Source organism: Biomphalaria glabrata, chromosome 1 (assembly GCF_947242115.1).
Source record: "Biomphalaria glabrata chromosome 1, xgBioGlab47.1, whole genome shotgun sequence".
Lineage (NCBI taxonomy): Eukaryota > Metazoa > Mollusca > Gastropoda > Planorbidae > Biomphalaria > Biomphalaria glabrata.
In genome coordinates, this window is record NC_074711.1 from 39,857,630 (window position 1) to 39,884,928 (window position 27,299).

Consider the following 27,299-nt stretch of genomic DNA (forward strand, 5'->3'; position numbering starts at 1 on the left):
AGGAATGTGCACAATGGTCAATGGAACGAAACTCGTGCTCAAAACATTGAGAACTTGTGGATAGTGTGAAACGCAAATTAAAACGCAAAATAAAAAGGCCATTTGGAACAAGTAGTGCGCGCACATTGTTTCAGAGTTGTTTGCAGGAGTTTCAATGGTATGCGCGATGAAGATATGTTTTCTAGTAGGCCTATGCTTGAAACAACGTACTGCTGATAATTAGGCTACCCAAGTCTGCCAGCGGTAGATTTAAATTATTTCCCCATCTGAATCTATCTTCGGTGTTAGCTTCGATCACTGGTATCAAATGAAAGCTGGTGTAATTAATCTATAGTCACGAGTTCTCAAAAACAAATTTCAGATTTACATTAAATTTTGTACACTTAATGTATAGAAATCAGTTTTGCTTTAAAGCTGACGTGCTAACCTTAAAGTCACTCTAATTGATAAAAAGTTTGTACACGTTATTTCTCTCACACCCATTCTCGGATTAAGATGAAACTTTACACAATTATTTATTGTAATTGAGAAAAAAATAATCAATAAAAAACAACAACAATTATTTAATAAATTATTGGTAATTAATTATTTGTTAGTTATCAAAAAGGGGATTAAATAATACTTTTTAGAGATGTGGGAGTATTATATACATGGGCAGTATGTATAAAGTTATCCCTTTTATTATGTTTTGTGTTCGTCCTCCCCTCCCCTTACCCCCCCCCCCCCACTTCCCATTCCCGGATCAAGTTACAATTTTGCATAATTATTCATAGTCTTATCATATCTTATAAAATACAGACGTTGCACAAAAAAAAAAAAAAAGAATTAAGATGACTATAAATGAATCAATAAAAAAATTGACCAATTAATTAATTAATTTGTGGTAATTAATTAATTAATTAAGTGTTATATAGAAAAAAGGAGTTGATTCGTGTAGTCCATTCTGGTCATGCCTTTAGCGGTTATTCCCCTTATATAAGCTGTGTTTTAATGTTTTAAAGGAATATTTTGTAAAAAATATTTAGCTTGTTTTTACATTTAAACTAAGATAATAAATCAATAATATTTATCTATTAAACAACCATTTTAGCGTTTTATTTGATATGATCGAAAAAAACAACTGTTTTGACAGTTTGAAGATTTCTGTACAATGTTATAATTTGAAATGCTAAATTGAAGATCAAAAACATTAGATTTAGATTATTGAATGTGTTGTAGCAGACTATCTGGCATAGACATTGTTTTGATTTTTTTTTAATGCTAGCCACTTAGATATATAAAAACAAATCTGGCCACGTTTATTTCGCGCGAAAGAGGCTGATATACATGGATATTGTTTTCATTAGAAATCTATGAAAATTAGATCTATCTAGAATAGATCTCTAGATCTAGACTATATCATAGAGTCTAATCTATGAACTGTTAAAATATACAAAGGCGATCTAAAAATCAATTTTTGATGCCCAAAGGCCAAGGTATCTAAATTATAAATATCCTAGATAATAGATAAATTTAGATCTAGATAGTTAAGATAGTTATACTGTTATATGGTAGATTCTTATAACTGAACACCGACTTTCGGGAACTAGGTCAATTTTTTATTTTATTTTTTTATTTGGTGAAGGTTTAACTTACAAAAAAACTGAAAGCAGATTCTTATTCTGCAACTAAAGGACTATAAAAATAGCTGTGTTCCTTTGTATTACCACCCATAGTCAAGATTTTATTTTTAAATAAATTAGGTCACTTCATGCTCCTATTTTGAACGCAGTTTTTGGGCTTTCTCCTTTAGTTGAACAGTGAGCACCGGTGTTGAACACCACTATGTAATTGCTAATAAATTATATCGGAGTTACTTAAAAATTATTTAGATTATAGTAAAAGAAGTAGATTCAATTTTGCAATATGTATTTATAGTCTATTTCCTCATATACTCTCTCTATTTCTCTCTTTATATATATATTATATATATATATATCGTGTATAGTTTATTTATTTCAATACCTATATAATCTATGTGTAGAAACAGACAGCAATAAATTTATATAGATTATAGAGCTATAAATTAATTATTTTAATTTAATAAACATGATATTTTCTACTAGGCTACTTGTATTTTCTCTCTGTCTTTCTTTTAACTCCCATCCAAGGACCCTCTTCTTGTTTTCATAATTTGGATGTTCGTTTTGTGACACCTTAACATCCCCTCCCTCCCATAGATGCTTATAATTCTTTTCATGACTCTCTCCCCCTTCCCTCCACTGCCTGTTGGATAGTTTGTGACACTACTCGCTGAGTGTATACCTCTCCTTACCGCCAGCTTATCTTGCGTGATCACATGCAGTGGGCATGGTCTCTGGCTTCAAATTAGCAGCCCACACTTTTTCTTTCATTCATAAGTTATATATTCTAGATATCTCTATCTAGGTCATGTTTATTCATTGAAAAAATCATAGATTTATTAATCCCAATAATATTTCTTAATACGATTTTGCTGTGTTCAAAAAGGAGAATGAGCTGAATTCATTATTATTTGTTTGGACACCCCCTTTTTTAATTTTATTTAACAGCTAACGGTATAAATGTGATTGGAATGTCTTTCTAAAGATGTTTGAAAGCTTATTTTGATATGCCCATCAGCCTACGATCAAACAGGCTCATGATATAGCCTTCATCCCTTATATGGGTATGAATTGCCGGGGGAGGTTAAAACAACAGCTTAACATACATGGTTACCGAGAATCTAAATAACTGCCATCTGCTTTGGAAAAACGAAACAAAATTACCAGAACTTATCTAAAATTGGACATGCTCAGTCCCGAATCGTCGATTTTAGCTCCAAACATAAAAACAAATGAATTACAAACAAAAAAAAGCGACCCGTTTAGAAAGGAGAATCCGATGGGGTGTTCAAACTATAAGAGCCTCCTCTAGATCTAGATTCTAGTAGATAGTCTACAAAGTTAACAGAGAATTTAGACTTTCAGACTTAACTTAGTCATTTAGACGAGTCTACTAGATCTAGATTATTTTATTCATATTGTACTAACTTACTAAGCCTTAGATTAGGATAAGATTAATAAGATCATAAAAAGATTGTCACTGATCATTGTGATTGATTATAAAAATTATAATTGATTAATTACAAGTACGTCTTAGTCTTAGTACACAAATAACACAGTTTGTGAGTTACTCACTGTACAGAAATGATAATTTCAATTTGATAATTATAGTTATAGTCTATGTCTGTAGAGTCTAGTACTAGTAACTAGACTAGTAGTAGTGTAGACTGTACATTAGATTAGTCTAGAACTGTGACTGTCAACTGATCTTCTGACTTTAGATTCTAATATGATTAATAATTAATCATTTTCATCTCTATTAAGTACTATTAACTAGATCTAGAAATAATCTAGATTTATATTAGATTTTAGATTATAATTAGATTTAAGATGATTTAAGTCTAGAGTCTAGATATCTAGTAACTAGTAGATCTACTCACACTCACTCTAGAATACGTCTAGTCTAGTCTAGAGTTAGAGTCTAGATCAGTAGCTCTGAGTAACTCTAAACTCTACTCTAAACTAAAGTCTAAAGTAACTCTACTTACTGAAGTAACTCTACTTACTGCTACTCTACTTAAATATTTCTTATAACTGTCTACTTAGATACTAAGATAGTACTATCATCTAATCTACTATCTAGATTGAACCTAGATACGATCTATCTTATCTATGATCTTGAGTCTTGAATGTCGAGACAATCTAGGCTAGCATTAGAATGTCTAGTTGATAGATTATCAACATAGAATAGTTTAAATAGAGAATCGATCTAATATATATATATTTTATATATATATATTATTTTATAATTAATATAATTTATAGATCTAGATCTAAAATCCGACATTATTCTAATAGAAAGCTCTAGTCACTCTAGACTTTAGACAGTCTAGACCACTAGTCAATAAAAATAGATATAATTTTTATAATAATATATAAAATAAATAATTTTATTTATAAAGCGCTGTTAACAAACAAAATGTAGGCTCAAGGCACTCTAATAACATTACAAAAATGACAAACTAATCTAAAAAAGTTTTAAACAGATAGGTCTTAATGTTCTTCTTGAAAGTGTTATAATATTTTATATACTATAATACTAGTCTATACTATAAAAAAAAGATTAATTAATATTGTTATATTTTTTATTATTAATTATTATAATTTTAAATTTATATTATTAGTATTAGATATTATGGGCTGCAATTATAAATATTTATCTAGATCTAGATAGAAATAGATCTATTATTAAAAATATAGATCTATCTGTTATTATTCTATAGTCATTTTCGTATGACGAACAAGCCCTTCTGTTAAAATTAGCCTTATTTTTAAAGCTATAATGGAACCAGTGGTTAGCCTAAAGTTACTATTTATGAAAAAAGTACTTCTACTGGCACTTTTCTTTAAAAATAACAACCGACATTTTGAATAAACGGATGTTTTATATTCCTTTTTTTAGAATCGCACTATGAATTGATAACAAATCAACTGTCATTTGATTGAGAAACATTTTAAGTTCAGTCAAAATTTGTTGACTGCACAAGTGGGAATTTCAAATTAGCAGAAGTATTAAGTCTTGAATCATAAAAATTAAATTAATATTACTCTTACTCTTAAGTTTTAACTTGTATTAAAAGCTTGAATTTTTCAAAATAATGGACATTATTTTTAATCATTTTTATCAAACATCATTAGCTGGATTTTAAACATTTCTGAGGGCCGGAGTTGACCCGCGGCTGTAGTTTGCCCATAACTGGTCTAGATCTAGGACTGTGATATAGTGTGTAGATAGAACAAAATAGTCATAATTTTTAATTTTAAGTTGTTGTCAGTGTTTTAGGTCTGTGTGAAAATAAAGTCAAGCAGTTTGTTGGGCGAGATTTGGACTTTCTTCAAAATGTCATTAAGTGATATAATTCAAAAAGTTACTAGCTGTAACAGTACAGATATTGAAGCCAAAAATGCAGCATATAAAACACTTTATGGGTAAGTTGAAAAGAATTGTTAAACTCTCAGCCTACTATGAACAAACAAGACTGATAGAGACTGATATACTTTATATATATATATATATATATATATATATATATATAACTATTGTTAATTGCATTGCTGATATATTTGAATATTGATAGTAAAATTCAGCTTCAATGAGCATTTCAATACATCTGTGCCTTTCAGAATCTACACATCTTTTTTTTTCAAAGCTTATATCAACTCCCTCTGTCAGTCTTCCTGTCAGACAAAAAGTTTGTACACATTATTTTTCCCACCCCCAATTTCTGGTTAAGCTGGAATTTTGCACAATTATTTCTTTTACCTGACAACACAAAAAATCAATTAAAAAATTAACTAATTAGTTAATTAACTATTGGTAATTAATTATTTTGTTTGGTATCTTGAACAAGGGAAAGAAATCATACTTATGGTGGTATAAGTTGAAGAAGTCCCCTTGAGGTCTCTTGAACCCTTAGTGAACATTAATTTCATTTAAAAAACAAAATTGTCTTTACTCAGACTCTGCCATATTATACATGATGAGCAACTAATTAATTTTTTTTAAAAATAAAATTTATTTATGTTTTAAATTCTCAGATATCAAGGGTCATTGCCACATTTAATCAGTTTATCATTTTTAAATTCTAGATATTTAAAGAGTGATAGTCTTAAAAAAGGAGAACTGCAGGCAAATGCTACTCAGATTGTTTCTGCTGCTACGAAGGATGTTTTACTCAGTGATTCTGACACAGTCATGATGGTTTTGGAAGTGTTGCTGAAATGCCTTACAGAGTTGAATTTGCAAAGGTATACATGTGTAATATAATATATTATTAATTTTTTTTTTTGCAATTGTATCACATTTTCCAAGACTTAAGTTTTATAAATATTAGCATTATTTTTGCTGGATTAAACAAAAGTTAATTTTGTCTTAGAATTTGTTAACTAAGAATTTTGCTCTTGTACAAAAATTTATCAAATTCACAATTTTTTGTGTGTAAAAGACCTGGTGGGCTTGATTTGTCTCAAGTTTTGCAAGTCCTGCTTGATAGAGCTCGGAAGTATATATCACCAGAGGTTACTATTCTTCTGTTAAGATGTTTGAATCAACAAATATTCTTATCTGATCAGATAATTACTGAGGTAAGCAGAGATGTATTTTTAACATTTGTATTCATTCAACTTTAATACTTAGTCTGCTCATTTCAGCTTTTAAAGCCAAGTTGTTTTTTTTTTTTTTTACCTTTTTAAACAGATGGCTTTAGAGGTCAACTAGTTCAGAGCAAAATTTGCAGCATTTGAATTGACTGCTTCTGAAATCTTAAATATAAGAAGAAAAGCAATACTTAATGATATCCATGGCTACTTACTTTAATGACTTTATAAAGTAATGCAATTGTTTCCTTGTTTGATTTATTCAGATATTAGCAATATTAAATGAAACAGAGGAGAAAAATCTAACTACATTACAGTTTGCCTTACTTGTTGAGGAGGCTGTTGAACTAATATATAGGTCAGATTTTTTTCTTCTTCTATTTCTTTTAGTTTTAAAATGATTTATAATAGTGCTGGAATATTTTGTTTATTCATAGATCTATGACATAAACAGTAACCTAGAATACAATCCAAAATTTAATTATGAGTTAAGTTTATTGTTTAATAAATATAAAAACTTTATTATCCTGAAGGAAATTTATTAAAATAGTGCATTATACATAACGATTTTCCACTTCTAAAAATGAGACGGTTGTCAAAATTTGAGACATTGAATTTGATTTTGTGGATTGATTTCATTTGCTTTTAATCTAGTGAAACAAATTTAAATAATATATTAGGTCAAAAGAAATAGTTGTTATGGTGGTACTTTTTTTGAAAATATAGAAAAACTGGAAGAAACACACTGATTTATATTCCTTATAATGTGGATTGAGAAAAATTTATTCAGATTTCTAAATTGAAAAAAAACAACATGAAATTTCTACTTTTTTAAATTGATTGAAATTGGTTTATCTGACTTTATCAATCTGTGAGTCACATCACAATTTGTACCTGTAGAATTTGATAGTAATAAATAAATAAATTATTCTTATTTCAGTCTTGAAAAGCAAAATGGTGATATTTTGAGAGTTACAGCATCATCTTGGGCTTATTATACCATTCCAGCTTTGGGAAGTCCTTCAAATGAATTAAGAGAAAAGGCATTTTCTTTAATTAATAAATACCTGGACAGTCTTATGGATTTTACACCATTAAGCAAGCGCATAATAAAATGTTTGAACATAGTAAGTAATGAACAGTTTAAATTATTCTTACATTGAAATATTTAGTCAAAACTAGCAAGTAACATTAAAAAAAAAAGACAATTCCTTCTTTGTACAGCTGACCAACCTTTGTAAGAATGTTTATTTTCCTCTTGACAACTTATTAGTGATTTAAAAAGAAAATAGAACATCTTTTATCCCAGAGTTTTCCTTGTGTGGTCTGTCAGCTAGTAATTTTTTTCTCTAAGATATACATTAACTCAAATTTTGAGAAAGATCATTATTAGTTGTTTTTGAGATTTTGTCTTCCCAGATTCCACCCATGAATTTGCAAGCTATTAAGAGAAATTATAAATATAGAAGGTTAACAACTCTTTCTCCTGCATCAATAGGGCATGGCTGTGTCATTGAAGAAGTTGATGTTGAAGGATCCTCTGTATGTAATCAATGTTTGGATTCTACTGATAAAACTTGTTGGAAAGGTAAGTTCTTATTTTTCCCCTTTTTTTTCCTTTAAAATATTTAACATTGTTTCTTAAATTATTGCAAGTTTTTAAACTCTGTATAAAAAGACATATATTTCAAGATATATACTTCAATATTTTTTTTTTTTTACAAAGCTTATATATCAACTCACTTTATCTGTCTGGTTAAAAGTTTGTAAGTATTATTTCTTCGGCACCCAATCTCGGATCAAACTAAAATTTTTGCACGCTTATTTCTTTTACCTGACAATACAAGAATCAATCAAAAAAATTATACAGCTAATTAAGTATTGGTACTTAAGTATATCAAAGTATTTTTATGTTTTTCTTGTTATGTACTAGCTGCAGGTGGAAAAAAAAATGTCCATAGCTAAACTGAGTTTCTGCTATGACCAATGTCATGTAAGATTAGAAAAATATGAACAGCTCATAAAATTTAAACGCAAGTGGAGTCTGTATGTTTTGGTGTAAATAACTGACTTTTCTTGCCAACTGTAAATTAGTTTTCTTCCATTGGAGGATCTGTAAGATTCATAATCAGTACAATTTATTACACTTATTATTTAATCCATATATGTATGTTTTTTACACTGTTTAGTCTTTTTTTAAATTAGAAATCTGTTATCATTGATTTCCCTACATAATATTTTTTGCCTTTATTCTTTCTTGTCTAGGAAATCCATAAAGGCTCAACTATTAATGCTATGCTAGAAATAATAGAGATTGGCTTTAAAAGTTCTCCAGAAATACGTTTAAAAGCATTTGTGGCATGGAGGAGCCTCATTGATAATTTTGCTTTGGATGAAAGTATGTTTAATCTTTAATTATTTCATAGGAAATAGAATAGCTTTTTTGCTTTTATGCAGTCTGCTTGTTTTTTTTCTCTTAGTTTTCACTTGTGCTGCATCAAACCTCCTTTCATTCTAAATTTTTCATGTTTTTCACTTTTACCAGAGGTGATCTCAGATCCCAAACGTATAAACCTTTTAATGCTGGTTTTGAAAATTGACAATGCGAAAAGGGTAGATGTTGCTAAAGAAAAACTTTTAACTTGGTGGCATTTTGCAATTTGCCTAGGATCTCGGCTGTTAACAAGTATTGAGCAAGTAAGTGGAGTATTAGATTTTTTTTTAAAGAAAATGATTTCAATTATTTTAAAAACTAATAATTTGCTCTCTTTTTTTTATTAATGGTTTAGAAATTTTAAATATAATTTTGTGTATAGGCAAGAGATGAAATCTAGTAAATTTATTTTTCAGATTGTATATCCATTAGTTCAGTTTTGCACAGGGATTAGCAGCAATGCCAAATTAGGTTTGAATCTTTAAAAATTTTTTTTTTTTAAAATCAAATGAAAAGTGTTTAAAAAAAAAAAAATAAAGCTTATATTAACTTTTTCTGTCTGTCTGGGTGAATTCTTTTAAACACTTTTTTCTCCCTTTTTCCATTCTTGGATCAAGTTGAAATTTTGCACAATTATTCATTGTCAATGACTATGAATGAATCAATTAAAAAACAAACCAATTAGCTTATCAGTGATTGGTAATTAATTAATTTTGTTTTATATTATAAAAAGGAGATAAACCCTGCAATGTTGACAGTGATGCTCTCTGTTCATATATATATATATATATATATATATATATATATATATATATATATATATATATATATATATATATATATATATATAAGCTTTTTTTTTGTTAAAAGTGTTTTATAATATTTTGATTGTTTCATTATATAAATTTGATGAGCCTACATTAAATATTTTTGTCACATCTTAAACTTTTTTTTATTTTCAGGGTCATCCAACTCCAATAAACTATCATCACCCAAATCTGGTAATCTTGTAACAGTATTTCCTGCTATTCAAAAGTTAGGACTTGAGGTTCTTGCTCATATACTTGGAAAAATGGAGACTCAGTCAACAGTTGAACAATATCAGTGGACGTTAGGTATGAATATTGTTTTTGCTTATATTTTTCAACATTTCTATTATTCAAGCACAAAAAAATTATAGAAACTCAAGATTCTTCTTTTAGTATCAGTTGTCTAATTCTTTCAAAAAAGTATTAATGATGACCCAGTGATGGATAGGAAAGTCTGCAAGTTGATTGGAATATACATAAGTTAAATAATGTAAAAAGTCATTTTAAACCATTTTTTTAGCTTTAATTTTTACAGTAATTTAGATATTTTTCTTATGCAGAAAGTTTAATAAGGAACCATTTCTTAAATAGTCAAACATTGGTATATCAAATGTGATATTTTGAATTTTTTATTATTTGTATGTTTTTCTTATTTGCTCAAGCTATGATTACAAATCAGTTTTTTTCTTTTAGTAAGTCATCTCGAAGATAAGCTTATTTAATTTTTAGGGTTAAAAAAAACTGGCTACATTCATTTTTAAAAATTCCTATAACATGTGGGTTATTTACACAAAAATATGGTAATTCTCTATTTTTATCTATTTTTATTGCTTTTATGAAAATGTGTAATTCAATATAATATTATCAAAAAGTATCATTCCAAGGCTTATCAGCACATATTTTAAACAAAATTTTTTTTTTTTTAATCTGGATATTTATATATACATATATTTATCAGAGGCCCCAAAGTTTTATGATGCGACATCACTAAATTTTGTGAGACATGCTCCATTCATATTATCCAGTCTTCAAGATTTGTTAGATTCAATTGGACAAGAAGCAGATCGTAAGATATACATCTTTAAATTAAATTAGAAACATTTAAATGCTTTTTATTGTTAATATCTGCTTTAAATAAAGCAGATTAAAATGTGTCAGCATTGAACATATAAATTATAAATAAATTTTAGAAAAGCAAAAAGTTTTTAACATTTTCAAATTCGCTAAATTGTATGTAATGTGTTTCTATTTTCAGAATCACTTTTGTTGTACATTTGGACTAATTTAAGTTTCCACATCAAAACTGCTTTAGAAACTAATTCTTCACCAAAGAGTAGAGAAGTTTTCAGCAACTTTTTGAATGTTTTGCATTCTGTTGTGCACCAAGAGAAGGTCAAAGGTGAAACTGTCTTGGTAAATACATGCTTTTTAAAACAACAATTATAAATTTAGATATATCAAAATTAAATATCAATATCACACTACAATGGATCCCTGGACACATTGGCATCATGGGAAATGAAAAGGCAGATAAACTATCAAAGGCAGGATCATCTATGGAACAACCAGATAGACCTGTTAACTACCTCACCCTACGGTTAATGTTAGTCAACAATCACAAAGAGGAGTGGCTCAACCAATGGGTATCAGGAAACACAGGCAGAGTCATGTATAAAGAAATGACTATGCCTAACAAACTGGACAGTATTAACTTCCTCCTCTGCAAAGAGCAATCTACAATCTTCCAACTAAGAACAGGACACACCACACCTCTGTTAAATTACCATCTGAACAAAATAAATTCCACACAACTCCCCCTATGTAGACACTGCGCCCACCCTTATGAAACTGTAAACCATATCCTCTTTGAATGCCCCTTCCTAATCCACCTTAGGCAGACCCTACTTCCACTACAGCCAAACATAACCAACACCATGTATGGCAGTGCTGAAGAAAACAGCACACTATTTTTCCTTGGCACTGTCTGCAAAAGAGCTCACAGCTCAGCAGCAAAAAGCTGGCTAGAAGAAGAAGAAAAAGAATAAATTTAGATGGAAAAAAAATCTTTATTGTGTATTTATACTTCACTATGCATACTTTTTTAATAGCACTTAAGAATAGCTTAGAAGCCATGACTGACATAACCCAGTAGGATCATTGTGGTATTAAATTAAGACCTATTATTCTTATTACAAATGTCTATTATGCAGTGAAGTGTCAGGGGGACAAATCTTTCATTACTTAGAATTCATTTTATATATTTTTATTTTTGTAAAATTGGCTAAGTTCATAAATATAGTTTGAGCATTATTTTTGTGATGGACATGAAATTGAAAAGATTACTTTTTTCTGTATATTACATAATGTAATGATTACATTTATTTGTTACTAGATGTTTGGATAAAAATTTATATCAAAGTAATTAATTTGATTCAATTTAATTTTTTATTTACAGAAATTTATCACCAAAATCTGTGATTATTTCCCTCAAAAAGTTTTGTCTGCAACTTCCTACAATATTGTTGGTAAAGGCGCTACATTAAAAGTATGTAGACTGACATTTTATTGTTAGTTTTTTAAAAGTGTGGGCTGTGTGGCGATAACCGCTTGGCTGCCTATCAAGGTGAAGTTCATATCTGACCAGCTGATGTGCTTACTAAAAGCAGCATGCAAATCTTCCTCTAGATACACCCCCCCCCCCCCTCATGGGTTCACAAAAGACACTGGACCAGAGCATACTGGACCCCCCCTCATGGGTCCACAAAAGACATTGGACCAGAGCACACTGATTCCTCCTCCTCTCCCCCCCCCCCCCCCTTTTTCCCTTCATGGGTCCACAAAGGACATTGGACCAGAGCACACTGAGCTTGCTTTGATAGCATGAAAGTTTTACTGTACAAAAATATTGACAAAAATTTGTGATAGCTGAAATGATTGTCACTGCAATTAAGTTTCTTAAAATTTAGTCTAGACTGTATGAGGTACTGTTTGTCTAAATAATATTCAGCATTTTAAACAGAAACCAGACATGCTTACAGTATTTCAAAAGAACATCTGTCATTTGCTTTAGAAATGTTATGTTGCTCCTTTTTATTAAAACCTTAATGATTATAATGTGTTTTAATAAAATGAAATTAATGTTACCAACACAGCTTGCAATTTCAGCCACTAATCTTGTCAATTGCTGAAACTTAAACCACTAAAAGCAGGAGCTTAGGTTTTGATGTCTAGCCCAAATGTGCTAATCCATGACAAATTATTGGGACAAAGTTCAATGCAATATCCACATTATAATTTTGAAGTAATTATTATAAACTTAGTTGTTGGGAACCTGGAAACTATTAATTAAAAAAATATTCTAATGATTCACATCTTTTTGTGTGTGTGTCTTTCCAGGCCTGTCCTGCACAACTTCTTATAGAGATTCTATTGACTCCATCCATCTTCAACACTTTTAAGTCCCAGTCAAAGTAAGTTATTAAATACTATTCACACAAACAGTACAGCAAATGAATTTATTTTGTTCAATCTAATATGCAGAATGTTGTTTCAAACCATTTTGTTTTATTCATTTGTGGTGTTAGTTGCATCACTCTGTTCAGCAAGCTGATGAGTGATGGAGCCAGAAACACTCAAGGGGCCTTGCACTACATACAAAGTATAGCTGAGATGTTAACAGCACAGGCTGCACTATTACAGCAAGAATTGCTTGGCAAACTCTGGATTGAACTGGCCCAAATATTGCATAATCATCTTATTGAGGTAATATGACTTACAAATAATTGGCTTTGCTTAGTGCCTGTTTAAATGTTACACTTAACTTGCTTTATTCATTAGCTATGGCCAATGTTTTGATATAGTGCATCACACAAAGATGAACAATATAAAATTACTATTTAATGTTCTCTGCTTCTTTGATTTTGAGATTTACTTAAATTGTTTTTAACTAATATCATATACATGATTTAAATTTATCCCACCAATTACTTACAGACTAATGAGGTGAATCAGGGTGATGCTTTGGATCATAATTTTAATTGTATGTATGCTATCCTTGTTCTGCCATTCAAGCATCAACTAGCAGATGGGGTAAGTTATGGATTAACTTTTAGTGCTTATTTATTTCCCCCCACTTTCTGGATTTCATTTGTCTTATAAGTAATCACCTTCTTTTTTGAAGTAACGTCTGTATTATATAAGATATAAGATAAGAAGTAAACTAAAAAAAAAAAAGATGATTTAGAAAATATGTATTCACTTTTTTCTTTTGATTCATTTATTCTTTATTAAATTTTGTCCTCTGCAGAATCAGAGCAAAACATTAACAAAAGTCTGGAAAGAACTGTACCAAACATTTGCACGGCTGTCAGCTCTTGTACCAACAGCAGAAGCAAACATTTGTATGGAGCAGATGTGTTATATGTTAACAGCCTTTTCATCATCTGTTACGGTAATTGCTACTTGTGATTTCCTTTTATTTGTTAACAGTATAAATTTTGAATAGTCTTTAAAGTATCCCAAAACAGATTAAGACAGATATAAGTGAAGCCATATGTAACGTTTTGCATGCTTTATAATGTTCACATTCTTGGTAGAAAATGAGCATAATCTCTTTTCCTATTCAACTTTCTACAACTATGTCATTTTGTGTGAAATTCTTTAAAATAAATTATGGTTTTAAAAACGTATATGTATGTGTATATGTATGTATGTATGTATCTATCTATATATATATATAATATTTATGTATGTATGTATCTATCTATATATATACTCATTCATTCTTTAAATTTTAACTTTTTTTCATGTTCATGAAACAATAAGCAATTTACACGTTCAAAGCAAAAGCATTCCATTTTCCCATATTGGTCTTAAATTTTTGTTTTCAAGTATCCCCACTTTATTGAATTTCCTAGTTAAGAGTTTGGATGCTTGTGCCATATTTAAAAAAAACAACCTGAAAGTTAAAGATTTCAGAGGTCCGCTGTCACTACTGAAAGGGAGAGTTAAGGGTAAAGCTTCTTTGATATATTGTAATGCATTTAAAAAATGTTTAATTTTGTGCCATGTTCTCTTTTCTTGTTAGACTTTGTCAGAATTGGATTTCTGGGTAACAACTTGCTGTCAAATGATGGAATTAGCTGACTTCACTTTATTCTCAAACAAACAGCTTCTTAGTTCTGGAGTCTTCGGTGCCTCACTGCATACTAAGAGAAAAATCCGCCCTTTAGGTCATTTCCATTCTATTATAGTCAATCTGGCTGAACTTCAGACCAAAACTATTGAGCTTGTGTCATCACATAAAGGATCAGTGAAGGTAAGGCTTTTAATAGAATTAGTTTTTTGATTTGAGGCATGTATTGAAATTAAATTTTTAAACTTTTTTTTTTTTTATTTTCAGAATGTAAACTTTAAGAATCTTGTCAGTAGCATTTTTGATGCACAGTTTGAAACATACTCTACACTTTTTAGTCGTATTGATGGAAACAGCTTTATTCAGCAGTGCTTTGAATTTTTAGCAAAGCCATTATCAGAATTGTTCAAGTATTTTTCTCTGGACATCTCCAAGAGTTTTCAAACTACTTGTGCTACAAAAGTAAACTTTGCTACATTTAAAGACATTTTTTTTTATATCTTACTTGTTATAGTAGATAAAACACATTAAAAGATCAAATTTTTGTTATGAGATGTAAGTATGGGTGAAATTTGATGGCACAAATAGTGATACTTGGGGGAGGGGTGTCTAAATAACATTTATTTCTGACATTTCATGGAAATGTTTGGTTCATTCTGGTCATCTACAGAGTTCTCCAAAAAGTAGTGTTTAGAGTTAGGCCATGTCTTGAGCATACTCAATTGAATTGTCACAGAGTATTTAATTCATCAGTTCAGTTAGCCTTTCTGTATATTATGGCAGTAATGACCCCTGACCAGATAATACAGATAAGACTTAAAAAAGGGGCATCCAATAGCAGTAAGTGGGTTATTATTAATTTTGGTCTTTTCAAAGACCAAATTACATTTCCAAGTCACTGACACTTTTGCTTGTCCAAGTTCTGTTAGACAATGCACAAATCTGTTCCTCTTATAAACATTCATTTTTTCCTTTTAAAATATATTTTTATAATTGATTAACTTTTATATAAAACACTTGCTGATTTTGGAAATACATTTATCTTTTTCTGCACTAGCTGGAAAAACTTTGGCGTGAACTAGGTCTTTGTTTAACATCACGCTATTCAGGCCCTCTGGATACTGAGTTCTTATCAACAATGGCTCAACTATTACAAGTCAATTTCATGCACACAAATTGCACAATTCAAAATGAGGCTGTTGCCTTATGGAATTCTACTTTTGGCAATTTATCTTCTCTTACTTACCCTGATAGTCTTAAGTAAGTTTTTTTTTTAAATCTTGCAATATTTTATACTAATAGGAAGAAAAACATTGTAATGATGCACATTTTATGACTAGATATTTAATAATCATTATATTAAGAGTTAATATATAATTCAAAACTGTTCATCAACACCTTGTCATGTTCTTTTTGGAATACAGGGCTTCTATAAAAACTTGCCATTTCCACTAGCCTGTTTTTTTTTCAGTTTCCCTAAGCTTTTTTTTTTCCCTCAACACTGTGTTATAGATCCTTCTCAGCATTATTTGCTTTTGGCAAGCTTAGTCCTAAAGTTGATAACTTTCTTATGGCTAATTCAGTTACCCCAGTCTAGAAAATAAGGCATTTGCTTTGAGCCTGAAGCATTTTATGTGATCATGAAGATGAGCTTTAATCTATAGCCCATGTAACACAGATGAAGATTGTTTCTCTCTTATTTTCTAAGCCTTTTTTTTTTCTACTAGCATTTTAGGTATTGAAATTATGCAGCAAAGATCCTTAGAATTATTTGGCTTCTATGTGTTCTCATTACCAGTAAGAGAAAAGTGGCTTCTTGGAGGTGTCTCTGTTACACAGTCTTTCTTTGAGCTCAACAAACAAGTTCTGCATGCAACCATTTCCATACAACTTAGGTGCCTCCACCAGCACAACTTTTCAATATGAACTAATGTATCTACTGTTAGGCATTCCTCAGAACATCATTATTTTTTAGTAGTCCTACTATTATTATACCTTTAAAAGAACACAGGCACCATTGGTAAATGTGTTTGAGTATATTTAAATGTTAAACATTCAGGACTCAACAGTGCTATCTGAAAACTGATGCCTGATATGCATGGATTTTTTCTGGCAACAAAAAACACAACACATTTTGGCAAATTCTCATGTGATGTCAGTAATAGAATAATATTTAAAAAAATATATTTTGTTATGCAGATGATTTGTTAGGCTTATCTGACATTAAGTTTCTGTTTTGATATGTTAATGTTAATTTGTATTGTCACTTTGTGTCTGCAGCTCTGTGTTGACCAAAATAAAAGAAAAAAAGACCATTAAACTCTTAGGACACGGGTGGATTCCATGTGATGAAAATGCAGTTATAGCAGAGACTCCTTTTAGTGAAATGAATATGGTAATTACAAACCTGTATCTGATAGATAAAATATTTAGAGACTCAATTTCAGTTGTCAATTCAATTACACCTTTTTTTTTCAATTACACCTTTTTTTTTCTTCAGGATGAACTCCCAATTCCCACGATTATGCCGTCTCCCAAACAGCAGAAAGGAAGTCTTCTAAATAAAGATCTTTCTCCTGCACGAGTGTCATCACCAAACTCTAAAGCTTCCCCTGTCAGAGTGGTCAACCACAAGAATCTAAATTTATTGTCATCTGCTAAAAAGAATATAGCCTTGGAGTTCATGTCAGAAGATGTGAGTATATATTTCTAATGGCTTAACAGAGATGACTGCTAGCACACATATTTATGTATTAAAATGCATGAGTATTCATTTCTATGATACATGCAAAGTAGAAATTAAATTATTTTTTTTTATCTCATAGTCAGTGAGGTTTTATGGTTAGTTTTAATTTTTACAACCTTTATGGTCCTGCTGTGTTATTCAGGTAACAATGTATCTCCTTTTCCTTTCCCCCTCTATCAGGTGATCAAGATATTTACATAATTTTTTACCCCACTTGGCCCATTTCTGCCATGTGATGTCTCACCCATTTCTGTAGTCCTTTCATCTCAATATAGGCTGTGATGGTAAAGTGCTGGGGTTATGAACTAAGTGGTCTCAAGTGTAAATCCTAGTGAAGATTTTGATTTTTTAACTTCAGAAATTTCAGCATGCCCTGAGTTTACCCATTTCTGGCAACTTGAAATGAGTAATGGAAATTGAAGTGGCTAATAGTTGTACTGGTCACGATACCCATAGAATCAGATGAGATATACAATATCTGCCCATGGATCACAAGTTCTGCTTTCTTTTAACTGCTAACCATTCACTTATGCAGCATTTTGTCCTTCCACTTTGTTGGAGTAACACTCCACATCTCTTTCTAGTTGGAATACACTCCTCTTTCAGATGAAATAATAGTTAACATTTTCAAAACTTCTAGTGTGGTGACATGGTTTAATACATTTTTGTTTCATGTGTGTTGGACTTAGTTTTTACTTTTTTAATCTATCATTATTAAACAATTCTTCAGGATTTTGTTGTCATTAATTCACCTTCAACAAAGAAGAAGAGAGTATTAACAGAGCATCAGAAAGAGGTTCTTAAAGAAAAACGGTATGCCAAAAGAAGAAATTATCATCCTTTAAACTAATAAGCTATACTTATATTAAGAAGAGCTATGTACTTTGATATTATTATTTTTTAAATACTTTTAATTTTTCTTTTTTCCTTTCTGCTACAGTGTACTTCCAGCCATGTATAATAACTTGGATGCCTCTCAAGATATCTCTCTAGGAGCACATTTTATTACAGACACACAGCATGAGTAAGACAAATTTTTCAGTCATTTCTTTTGTTTTTAGTAGATTGAGCACAAACCAACCGCTTAAATTATCCAAAAAAGAAAAACACTATGAAATATAGTTTACATACGCTTATTAATTTTAAAAATATTTTGTTTTCGTCAAGTCCAATTAAGAAAGAATGCAGTATTTCACATGGCTCCAGCTATGATATGTGATATCCACAGTTGATTTCTCTTTTAGTTGTCATCCCTGGTAGCTTTCCTTTAAGCCTTGAAAATTTTGATCCTGCAACCTTTGTAATAGTTCTCCTGCCTCTTTTTCAAAAGTCATTTGCTTCAGGTGTTTTACTGTATATCAGTGAAGGCTAGCTGAAAACCAAGTTGTTCTGCAAAATGGTTCTGTTGGGGGGGGGGGGGGGGGGTCTCACGTACACTAGTCACTATCATACTTAAATCTCTCCAAAAAAAAAGATCACAGCTGTTGAATAATAATTAGTTAATTTTCCAGAACATTATTATTTGTAGTAGTCTTATAATCTTATAAAAGTAATATCAATTATCAAATTGTTTATTTACCTATCTAGTTGCCATACGCCACTACAATCATATCTGATCATATCATTTTAAATAATTAAACTAAAGAAACATTAAAGCTATTTGTTTTGTTGTTCTGATTTAAGCACTGAGTCAACGGTTGATAATTTGACTGACAAATCAACTACACAGTCAGACCAACAGGTATGCTATAAGTTCTTTGCCTTATGGAAAAAAAAATTATTTGCTTGAAGCATATTTAAAAATTTTTTTTTTTTTATAAATTTGTCATTGAAATAGCATTTATTTGTTTTTTTTCTAGGATGCCAAAGCAACTTTCCATGAATCTACAGTGAATAAATCAAACTCTGTTTCGAGGAGATCATCAGTGCGTATTAAAGATATCAACAACTTTGCTGCTCTTTCTTCTGAGATAAATCAAGAAAAGTCATCCAGTGATAATTTAGATTCAAAAATTCAGAAAGAAACTAAAAGAGGTGCATTCAAGAAATCAGCTCAAGATAAGAAAGAAAGTCTCTTGAAAGTTGAGATTGAAGCTAATCCAGAATTAAATTCTGAAGATTCTGGAAAGAAAGCAGAAATCAGTTCATCATTTGGAATACTAAAGTTGGAAACTAAAAATTCAAACGAAAGTGGAATTAGTCTTAGTCAGGATTCCAGTCTGTCAGTCATTTCTAAACCAGATCTCAAGACTTCATTGAGAAAAGTTCAAAGTCAAGATGAAAGTAAGTCAGATGACTTAAAAAACAGTGAGGTTGAAAAAATTAAGCCTCCTCGTAGGGTGCCATTAAAAAAAATTAGTGAACTCAACAACAAGACAGAGAAGGTTGCCTTGGAAAATGATAATGATGAATCACCAACCAAATCTACAAGAAGGTCAGCCAAATCTAAATCTTTCAATACCCCACACAGTGCGAGAAAGCTTTTTTCAGATTCCAAGCATGATTCATTAGCTGACTGCAGTCATGGTACAGAAGTAACAGAAAAAGTGGCAGCTCCTACAAATGAAATGGAATCCTCCCAGGGTTTCAGCACAGACACAGCTATTAACTTAAAGGAACAGGTGAGTGTTGAAAGCCCTGAAGATTTACCCTGTGTGATACCAGAAAGTGAAAATCTTTTCTCCAGCAGTCTAGAAGCTAATAATTTTTCTTTAGAACTGATGCCGACTTTGATGTCACCTTCTGAAATGGTTCCCAATATTAGCAAAGATGTGAAGTCTTCAGTGGAAGAGAGCAGTACAACATCAAGTGGGGATGATAGTGGTAAATTGGTTTCTAGTTCTGAGTCTTCCTTCAACCCATCACAGTCAACTCTGACAGAAGATAACAGCTTTAAGCAAATCAGAAAAAGAAAGAGCCAGGTACCAAAAAAATATTCGCCAGAAGGAAATTTAGAGAGACGAGGACGCAGAAAAAGGATTAGCCTTGATGTAAAAGATCTATCTAGTCAGAGTGTTCTTTCAGAAACTAAAAAAGTAAAAAGGAAAGAGGTTTTAATGAATGCACCCGAAATTTCTAAATCAAAAGCTGTGATTCAACCTGATGAGCAATTAGATGATGCCAAGAAAGACTCAGAAACAGTTTTTACTAAGTTAATTGATGATATTTCTCCCAAAATTGGGGAAGTCACTCCTGATGTCAAATCGCCTAGTGTTGCTAATCCTACCCAAAGGCGATATACAGCTGTGAAACGAAAAGGAAGACTGTCCAAAAGACTAGCAAGAGAGTCTACATCACATAGTCTGCATGGATTAGAATCTGTTGCAAGTGACAATTCAGAATCTGATGAATTGTTGACAAAATCTGATATAAAAAGAAAAAAAAATTCCAAAGAAAGCTCACCATACAGGATTAAACGAAAATACACCAGAAAATCAGTTTCTCCAAAGCTGCAACAAATGATGAAACTCAAGCTAAGGGCAGCAAGGCGCCTTACATCTGCAGCTGAATCTACTTCTCCTCCAAAAAAAAGAAAGCTTAATGCAGACCAATTGGATTTAAGTGATGATGATGCACCACTCATTGTGACAAAAAGAGCTTTGCAAGCTAATCAGAAGACAGAAAAGAACTGCTGCTTAGTGAATCCAATGCAAGGACCTAGTACAAGCATGAACTCAAGTTTTAAATCTCAGCTGATTGATGACGCTTTGACTAATGCATTGTCTCAGATCTCAGCTTCTGTTAAAAACACCAGTGCTCATGCTGGCACAGATTTATCACACTCAGCTACATCCAGTAACCAAGTGTCCCCAAATCTTGTTCCAACACTTGAACATTCTGCCACATCTATCAAACAAATTTCTGTGTCACCCTCTGCTGTAGATACTATTTCAACATCTCCTAATATTGCCCCATTAGTAGAACATTCTGGGACATCTATTAATCAAAATTTATCTGAATCTTTAACCACTGCAAATGAAGGGACAAACCAGCCTGATATTGATCTTGCTTCTTTACCCCTTGAAAGTAAATATACAAAAACAAATGAAATGTCAGCTGTAACTGACAAGACTGACATTCTAAAAGATTCAACAGAAAATGTAATCAAACATCAAGAAATAACTAATACTTCCTATGAGATTCAGGTTCCATTCGACTCTACAGTTGCTGTGAAACAAAGTAAAGAAAATTCATTCTCTTCACCTATCTTAAAAGAAAATTCAGAAAAAGAGGATGCAGTTAGTCTCATAGATATTGTGTTGCCTTCAGAATCTGTCCCTGAGTCCAAGCATGATGTGAAAAAGGAAAGTGTTAGTGCATGTGATGTAGAAATGCAGGAGAGTAACTCATGGGAGAATGAATTAGACTCTAACATAACCGTTTCAGACTGTAGCAGTAAAAATGAACCAGTGACTAATATTGAAAACACTGTCACAACTACTGAATTCAGCCATCGTGATCCTAATTTGAAGTCAATGAAGATTAATAACTCAATGACAGAAGTGGAACTACCAGTTCATAGCTGGTCACCTTCCAAATCTCCCAACTGCAGTATTCTCAAAAAGTCTATCACAGAAACACCACCTTCTGCACAAGTAAGTACTGCTCAGATAATTTATTAACTCATTGATACTTGGCCCAAATTATTTATTTATACAAGTATATGTAGACCAGATTAAGCCTATAATTGCACTGCTTAACCTACTTTTGTATCTGTCAAGAATTTTTAAGGCAATGAAGCAGTGCTTTGTTTACTTTTTGGTCATCTAGTCTATATATAGACTTTTTTGTTTTTAAATATTTTTTTTAACCCAATTGTCACCAGAACCGAAGAGTTTCTTTTGCTGAGCCTGTTGTAAGTGGTTCAAGTCCTGTTGGAGAAAAATATCACATAGAAAGGTTGTGTAACTCAACTCCTCGAGAGGGTTCCAAAGCAAGAACTTCACTATTCTCTAGGGTAAGAAATGATGTGAATATAATAATTTGAATTACACTATCTTTAAAAAAAATTCTTTTACATTTTTTAAATTATCACAGCAATTAATGCGGTCATTAGGAAGTAAAAGAAAATTTGAAGCATCTCCAAGGAAATTAACCTGGGACAAAAACTTGGTAAGTTGCACATAAAGTTCTCTTTTGTTTTGCTTATTTAAAAACCTTTTTTGTAACACTTATGATTAGTTCACCATCACTACACCAACTTAGTAGCATAACCTAAGTACTTTGGTACTATTATTATTAAATACTATATTATTATGGGTACAAATTGTTATGTCACCAAAGTTGATCTTAATCTATAAGCAAAAGAATGTGAACCTGCACCTACATTTTTTGTTTTTTTCAAAACTTATGACTGGTTTTCTTCTGAAATTTAAATTTAGACAATTTTTAATGCTTTAGAAATGTTATTTTTATTCTGCCTAATATTATACCTCTGTAACTCGAGGATTCAACCAAGAATGTAGAGTCAAACAGCCAGTCTCAAACAGCTCTGTACAAGGCTACTCAGGAATCTCAACTTAACAACACAGCACCAATATTTCCAGATTTGGTAGATTGTAAGAAGCCATTGGATGACATACTGCCACAACTCACTTCTTCTTTTTGGTATGTCCATTATATGCTTTGTGAGAAGTAGCCTTAAAATATCAAGATTCTTATTCTAGAATCTAGATGCTATTGCTAACCTAATGGTTGCAAAAATTTTGTATGAATGATAAAATTGTTAATTGCAATTTAAATGTCAAGTCTGTCAAAAAGAGGTTTGAACACACATTTTTATTTTCATAAAAGCTATATTATTGGTTTGATTGTCTGTAAAAATAGATGTCATATGTAATTGTCATTCAAGATAAGTCTGTATTTGAAGAAAAAATATAGATACATAAAAAAAAATATTATTATATAAATAAATCCATTTATATATTTTATCAATTCCAAAGCAAGAAATGTGTCACATCTTTTTGGTTCTGACTAATTGTGTACCTTTTTTTTAAAAATAGTTTTTGTATAGTACATCTTTCATGATATCTCTTTTGTGGACATGAAAAGGGGGTAGGGGGTATCTTAAATTGGGATGTTTAATATTGTTTGATGTATTGTTTATTTTTGACCTAATAATTAAAAAAAAACACACATAAACTTTTAACTACATTTAGCACTTATCTTGATTATAACAGTAGATATAAATAGTAGGCATTAAGTAAGTTAGAGGCTGTGGCTCCTCGATTTACAAGTTTTTGGCTTCAGTCTGCAAATGTATGCAGCCACCCAATTTTCAGGCCCTTCAAAAACGCAAAAAGATCTTGCCTAGATTTGATAGAATAAGGTAAGACTTAAAAGTCTGAATGAAAGAATATAGCATATTACAGTTGAAGCGTAGAAAGTATTAACCAGGGACCAATTTTTCCAATTTTATGTGTCTCTTTGCTAATACTGTTTGCAGTTTGTGACAGTAAAAAAAAACATTTGGAGTTCTTCCTCGTCTTCTTCATACTTATGAGGAAGAAATGAAAAGTGTGTTGAATAAATTTTTTTTAGGTACAGAGGCCTTTGTCAGTTGATGAAAGGAAGGAACTTGAATACAATTGGAGATTTATGCAGCCTTACAGAATTACAAATAAACCAACTACCTTTCCGCACACCTAAAGTTCAAACAGTGAAGACAACTCTAACAGCATACATGAATCATCATGGATTAAGTAAAACCAGTAAGACTATTGAATCATTTTACTATTTAGATTTGTTTCTCTTGTTAGAGCTATTGTTAAAATTACTATGAAATGAATCATCATATTTTAAATTAACTAATGCTTTCCTGAATAAAGCTTCATTTATTTTGAAAATGAAAAAAAAATATTCGTTTAATTCAATTGCAGCTGTTACTTAGGTCTTGCTAAGGGAAAAAAATGGACATATTATGCATTACAAAAGATCTTAGAACTTTATTGTTATGGTTCATACCAAAAATTTAATTTAGACTTCATTCATCATCCTTTTGATTTACAAATATTAGATAAAAGGAAAAAAATATATTTTTGCTTTTTCAAAATTTAGTATTTCACTGTTTAAACATAAAACCTTTACATTAATTTTTTCTTTCTCAAGAATCAGTTCCATTAGAAGATATTGAGAAAGATACTTCTCAGGATGCAGCCAAATGTCTGAGCAGTTCTTCTGGTAAGTGTAAAAATAAATAAATAAATATACAAGTTTTCTAGATTATGTAAAATTAATACATTAAAAATCTATTTCATACCTAATTGTCCTTCCTTCCTTTTAATTATCATTTAAATGGTTTCAGTTATTTTAATCAAACCCATGTAACAAACTCAATTCCTCCATTCAATACCGGTACTTATATTTGCTGGGAAAACAAAACAGCCTGATAAACCAATCTTTTTGTTCACTAAGCTTGTAAATTCTAATGAAGGCACTGGGGAAATTCGATAAAAATTTTTATAACTTAAAAATCCTACACAATTTTTCTTAGTTTCGTATTAAGTGTTTAGAAAGTTTTTTAATAAATTATCTGATGTTTCAGATACTTGTACAACTTCTGCAGTAATGAATGAAGATGAAAGTATTCCACCAGTTCCAGAGATTGAGGCTGACAGTAAACGTAATCAAGAGTCGCAATCTCCATTGTTAGCTGGTTGTCACAAAATTCTTACTGAGTCTCGTGAATCTGCTCTGAGATCTTTGACGACAAGTGAACTTTTTGAAATTCAAACAATAATTCATGAACTCATGGTAAATGTTAGTAAGGAGATTAAACATCGATTAGTGAATTAAATGAGAGCTAGAACAAAGTAACTGCAAATGTGTACATTTTTTAGTTTTATTATGCTGGTGGTGCTGTTAGCGTGAGAATTTCAATGAACAATTTGGGTGTGAAGCAGGACTTTTTGGTGTCACTGTTCTAGCACCATGGTTATTATTGTGGCTCTTGTTATTATCGTGGTTCTGTTTTGGCGCTGGATATTTTTTTAGACAGACCTTTGAACTCTGGCTTTTTTTTCTCAAAAGATTGATTCATTAGATTACGTGTGTATGGGATTAATTTATAATATTAATAATTATTTTGTTACAATAATTTTTTATACTTCAATTACTATATTTTAGCTTTTTATAAATATAAATTTTTAAAAGGTCTCCCATAATAGATAACGCTGAATTCTTTAGTACTTTATATATCTGAATCTTTTTTAAAAAAAATATCACACCCCAGAATGTATTACCCTTCTGTGTCTTTTATTTGGTATTTTTACCTCCTCTTACCATTTACAAACAGAAATTATCCCCCACTCCTGCCTTTGCAACTTTCATGGGATGATCAATCTACTCCAAATAGCTAAATGTTGATCTGTAATTTTACCCCATCTTGATTTATGAATCACTTACATCACTTCTAACTTTCATATGCTATATTTCACATGTATCTTGGAAGGTGGGGCAAACATAATGTTAATTAAGTTAATACTTAAAAATAAAAAGGGAGATAGCTCAGTAAATCATATAAGAAATTAATTGTTTTCAAACTTAAAAGTATTTTTTTCAACACATTAGAATGGGTTGGCGAAAGAAACCAAAAAATGTGTTGTATGCGTTTTTCTTTATGCTGTATTACCAAGGGCCAGAACAGTGAAATAGTTTTCAAGAGGAAGTGACAATTGTTTAAATGTCTGTTGTTTATTGGGTTTATTGATCTTGTACATATTTATTAATTTGTTTAGTTTTACATGAAAAGTTTTATGTAATGAGTCTTTAATTTCCACACATTAAAAAAACAAAGATGATTTTGTCAATAGAAATAATATGCTAAAAATATCAATAATGAATTTTAAACATGTCTGTTATGTATGTCAAGCATGTGTATTAATAATTTCTGATGCCACCTCACATATTTTTTTGTTTGTGAGTCTGACTTTGCAATGAGTTTCAACTTTCATTTGTCAACATTGTAAGATAATTGTGCTTCATATACAACTTGTATTTGCAATTAGTACAGTATTTTAAAGTTGAATACTTTTATGTACTCCAATGTTTTTATTCCAACTGTATTTTGTCAAATGTCATGTGTTGTTGTAATGTATTTATTATATCTCTTGTTTTTTAAAGTTTTAGTTGATTGTTTACATGTAACTTTTTTTTTCTTCTCGTTTAGTATTTCTAAACTGGAATAAAATTAATACATTTTTGTTTTTAAATTGTATTTCTTATCTAATATATAAAGCAGAAAGTAAGGCATATGTATGTATGTCCCGCACAGAAATCAAAACCATTTGACCAATCTTGATAAAACTTGGCATAAATGTTCCTTAAATCATGGCGGAGACTGTAGTGTTAGTTCAATGTCCCTCCCACAACTGGAAGGCCCTAAAAATGCTAAATTTATCTCTATTTAAAAAACAACTTATTAACTAATCGAGTAAATCCGTTTTACAGTATTTTATATTTGATATGAGTATGTCAGCTAAACTTTTATTTGTATGACAAAATCTAAAAAATGAGAAGGGAACATTCACAATGTTAGACATAGATTGAAATCCAATCCACTAGATCATTAATACCCAAACTAAGACCTGCAGGTCGCTGCTAGTTTATCACATATATTCTACTTGATAGGCACCCCTAGAAATGAGATCTTAAAGAGGTACCCCTAGAGATTTGATCTTATTAGTGAACTTAACATGTTTATGTCTGTGATGCTGTGGAAACTAGTTGCTTGATATTTAAGTCCAGTTTGAACAAATAAATATAGGATTATCATAAGATCTATTATTTAAAAAAAAAGAAAAATGTATGTGTTCATAATAAATTCTGAAAAATTTTTAAAAAATTGGCATTTGCATAATGCTCATTTTTTACTTTGACATTCATCCAAATATAAAGTTTTTGTCAACTCCTAGAGTGTTGAAAAAACAACATTAAACAAATCATCATCATCATCAAACTC

The 27,299-nt window shown here is 30.7% G+C and overlaps 1 protein-coding gene across 3 annotated transcripts; it reads left to right on the forward strand.

Moving 5' to 3' along the window:
- The first annotated feature begins 1,289 nt into the window (after window positions 1–1,289).
- Window positions 1,290–26,550, forward strand: LOC106064419 (telomere-associated protein RIF1-like). Of its 3 annotated transcripts, none has more exons than XM_013222976.2 (33): window positions 1,290–1,475; window positions 4,898–5,051; window positions 5,712–5,870; window positions 6,068–6,206; window positions 6,485–6,576; window positions 7,159–7,345; window positions 7,717–7,806; window positions 8,484–8,616; window positions 8,764–8,915; window positions 9,069–9,123; window positions 9,615–9,767; window positions 10,420–10,527; window positions 10,717–10,874; window positions 11,917–12,006; window positions 12,858–12,931; window positions 13,046–13,223; window positions 13,455–13,550; window positions 13,768–13,911; window positions 14,548–14,778; window positions 14,863–15,057; window positions 15,653–15,855; window positions 16,876–16,990; window positions 17,096–17,290; window positions 18,072–18,154; window positions 18,282–18,365; window positions 19,025–19,082; window positions 19,201–21,936; window positions 22,167–22,298; window positions 22,379–22,453; window positions 22,788–22,948; window positions 23,882–24,051; window positions 24,449–24,520; window positions 24,885–26,550. In XM_013222976.2, the coding sequence occupies exons 2-33, from the start codon at window positions 4,963–4,965 to the stop codon at window positions 25,133–25,135; spliced, it is 6,858 nt and encodes a 2,285-aa protein (XP_013078430.2). In that variant the 5' UTR covers window positions 1,290–1,475; window positions 4,898–4,962; the 3' UTR covers window positions 25,136–26,550. The 3 variants fall into 3 exon arrangements, with proteins under 3 accessions (XP_013078430.2, XP_055892323.1, XP_055892314.1); XM_056036348.1 differs by having other exon boundaries at window positions 22,800–22,948; XM_056036339.1 differs by having other exon boundaries at window positions 4,906–5,051.
- Window positions 26,551–27,299: the final 749 nt, after the last annotated feature.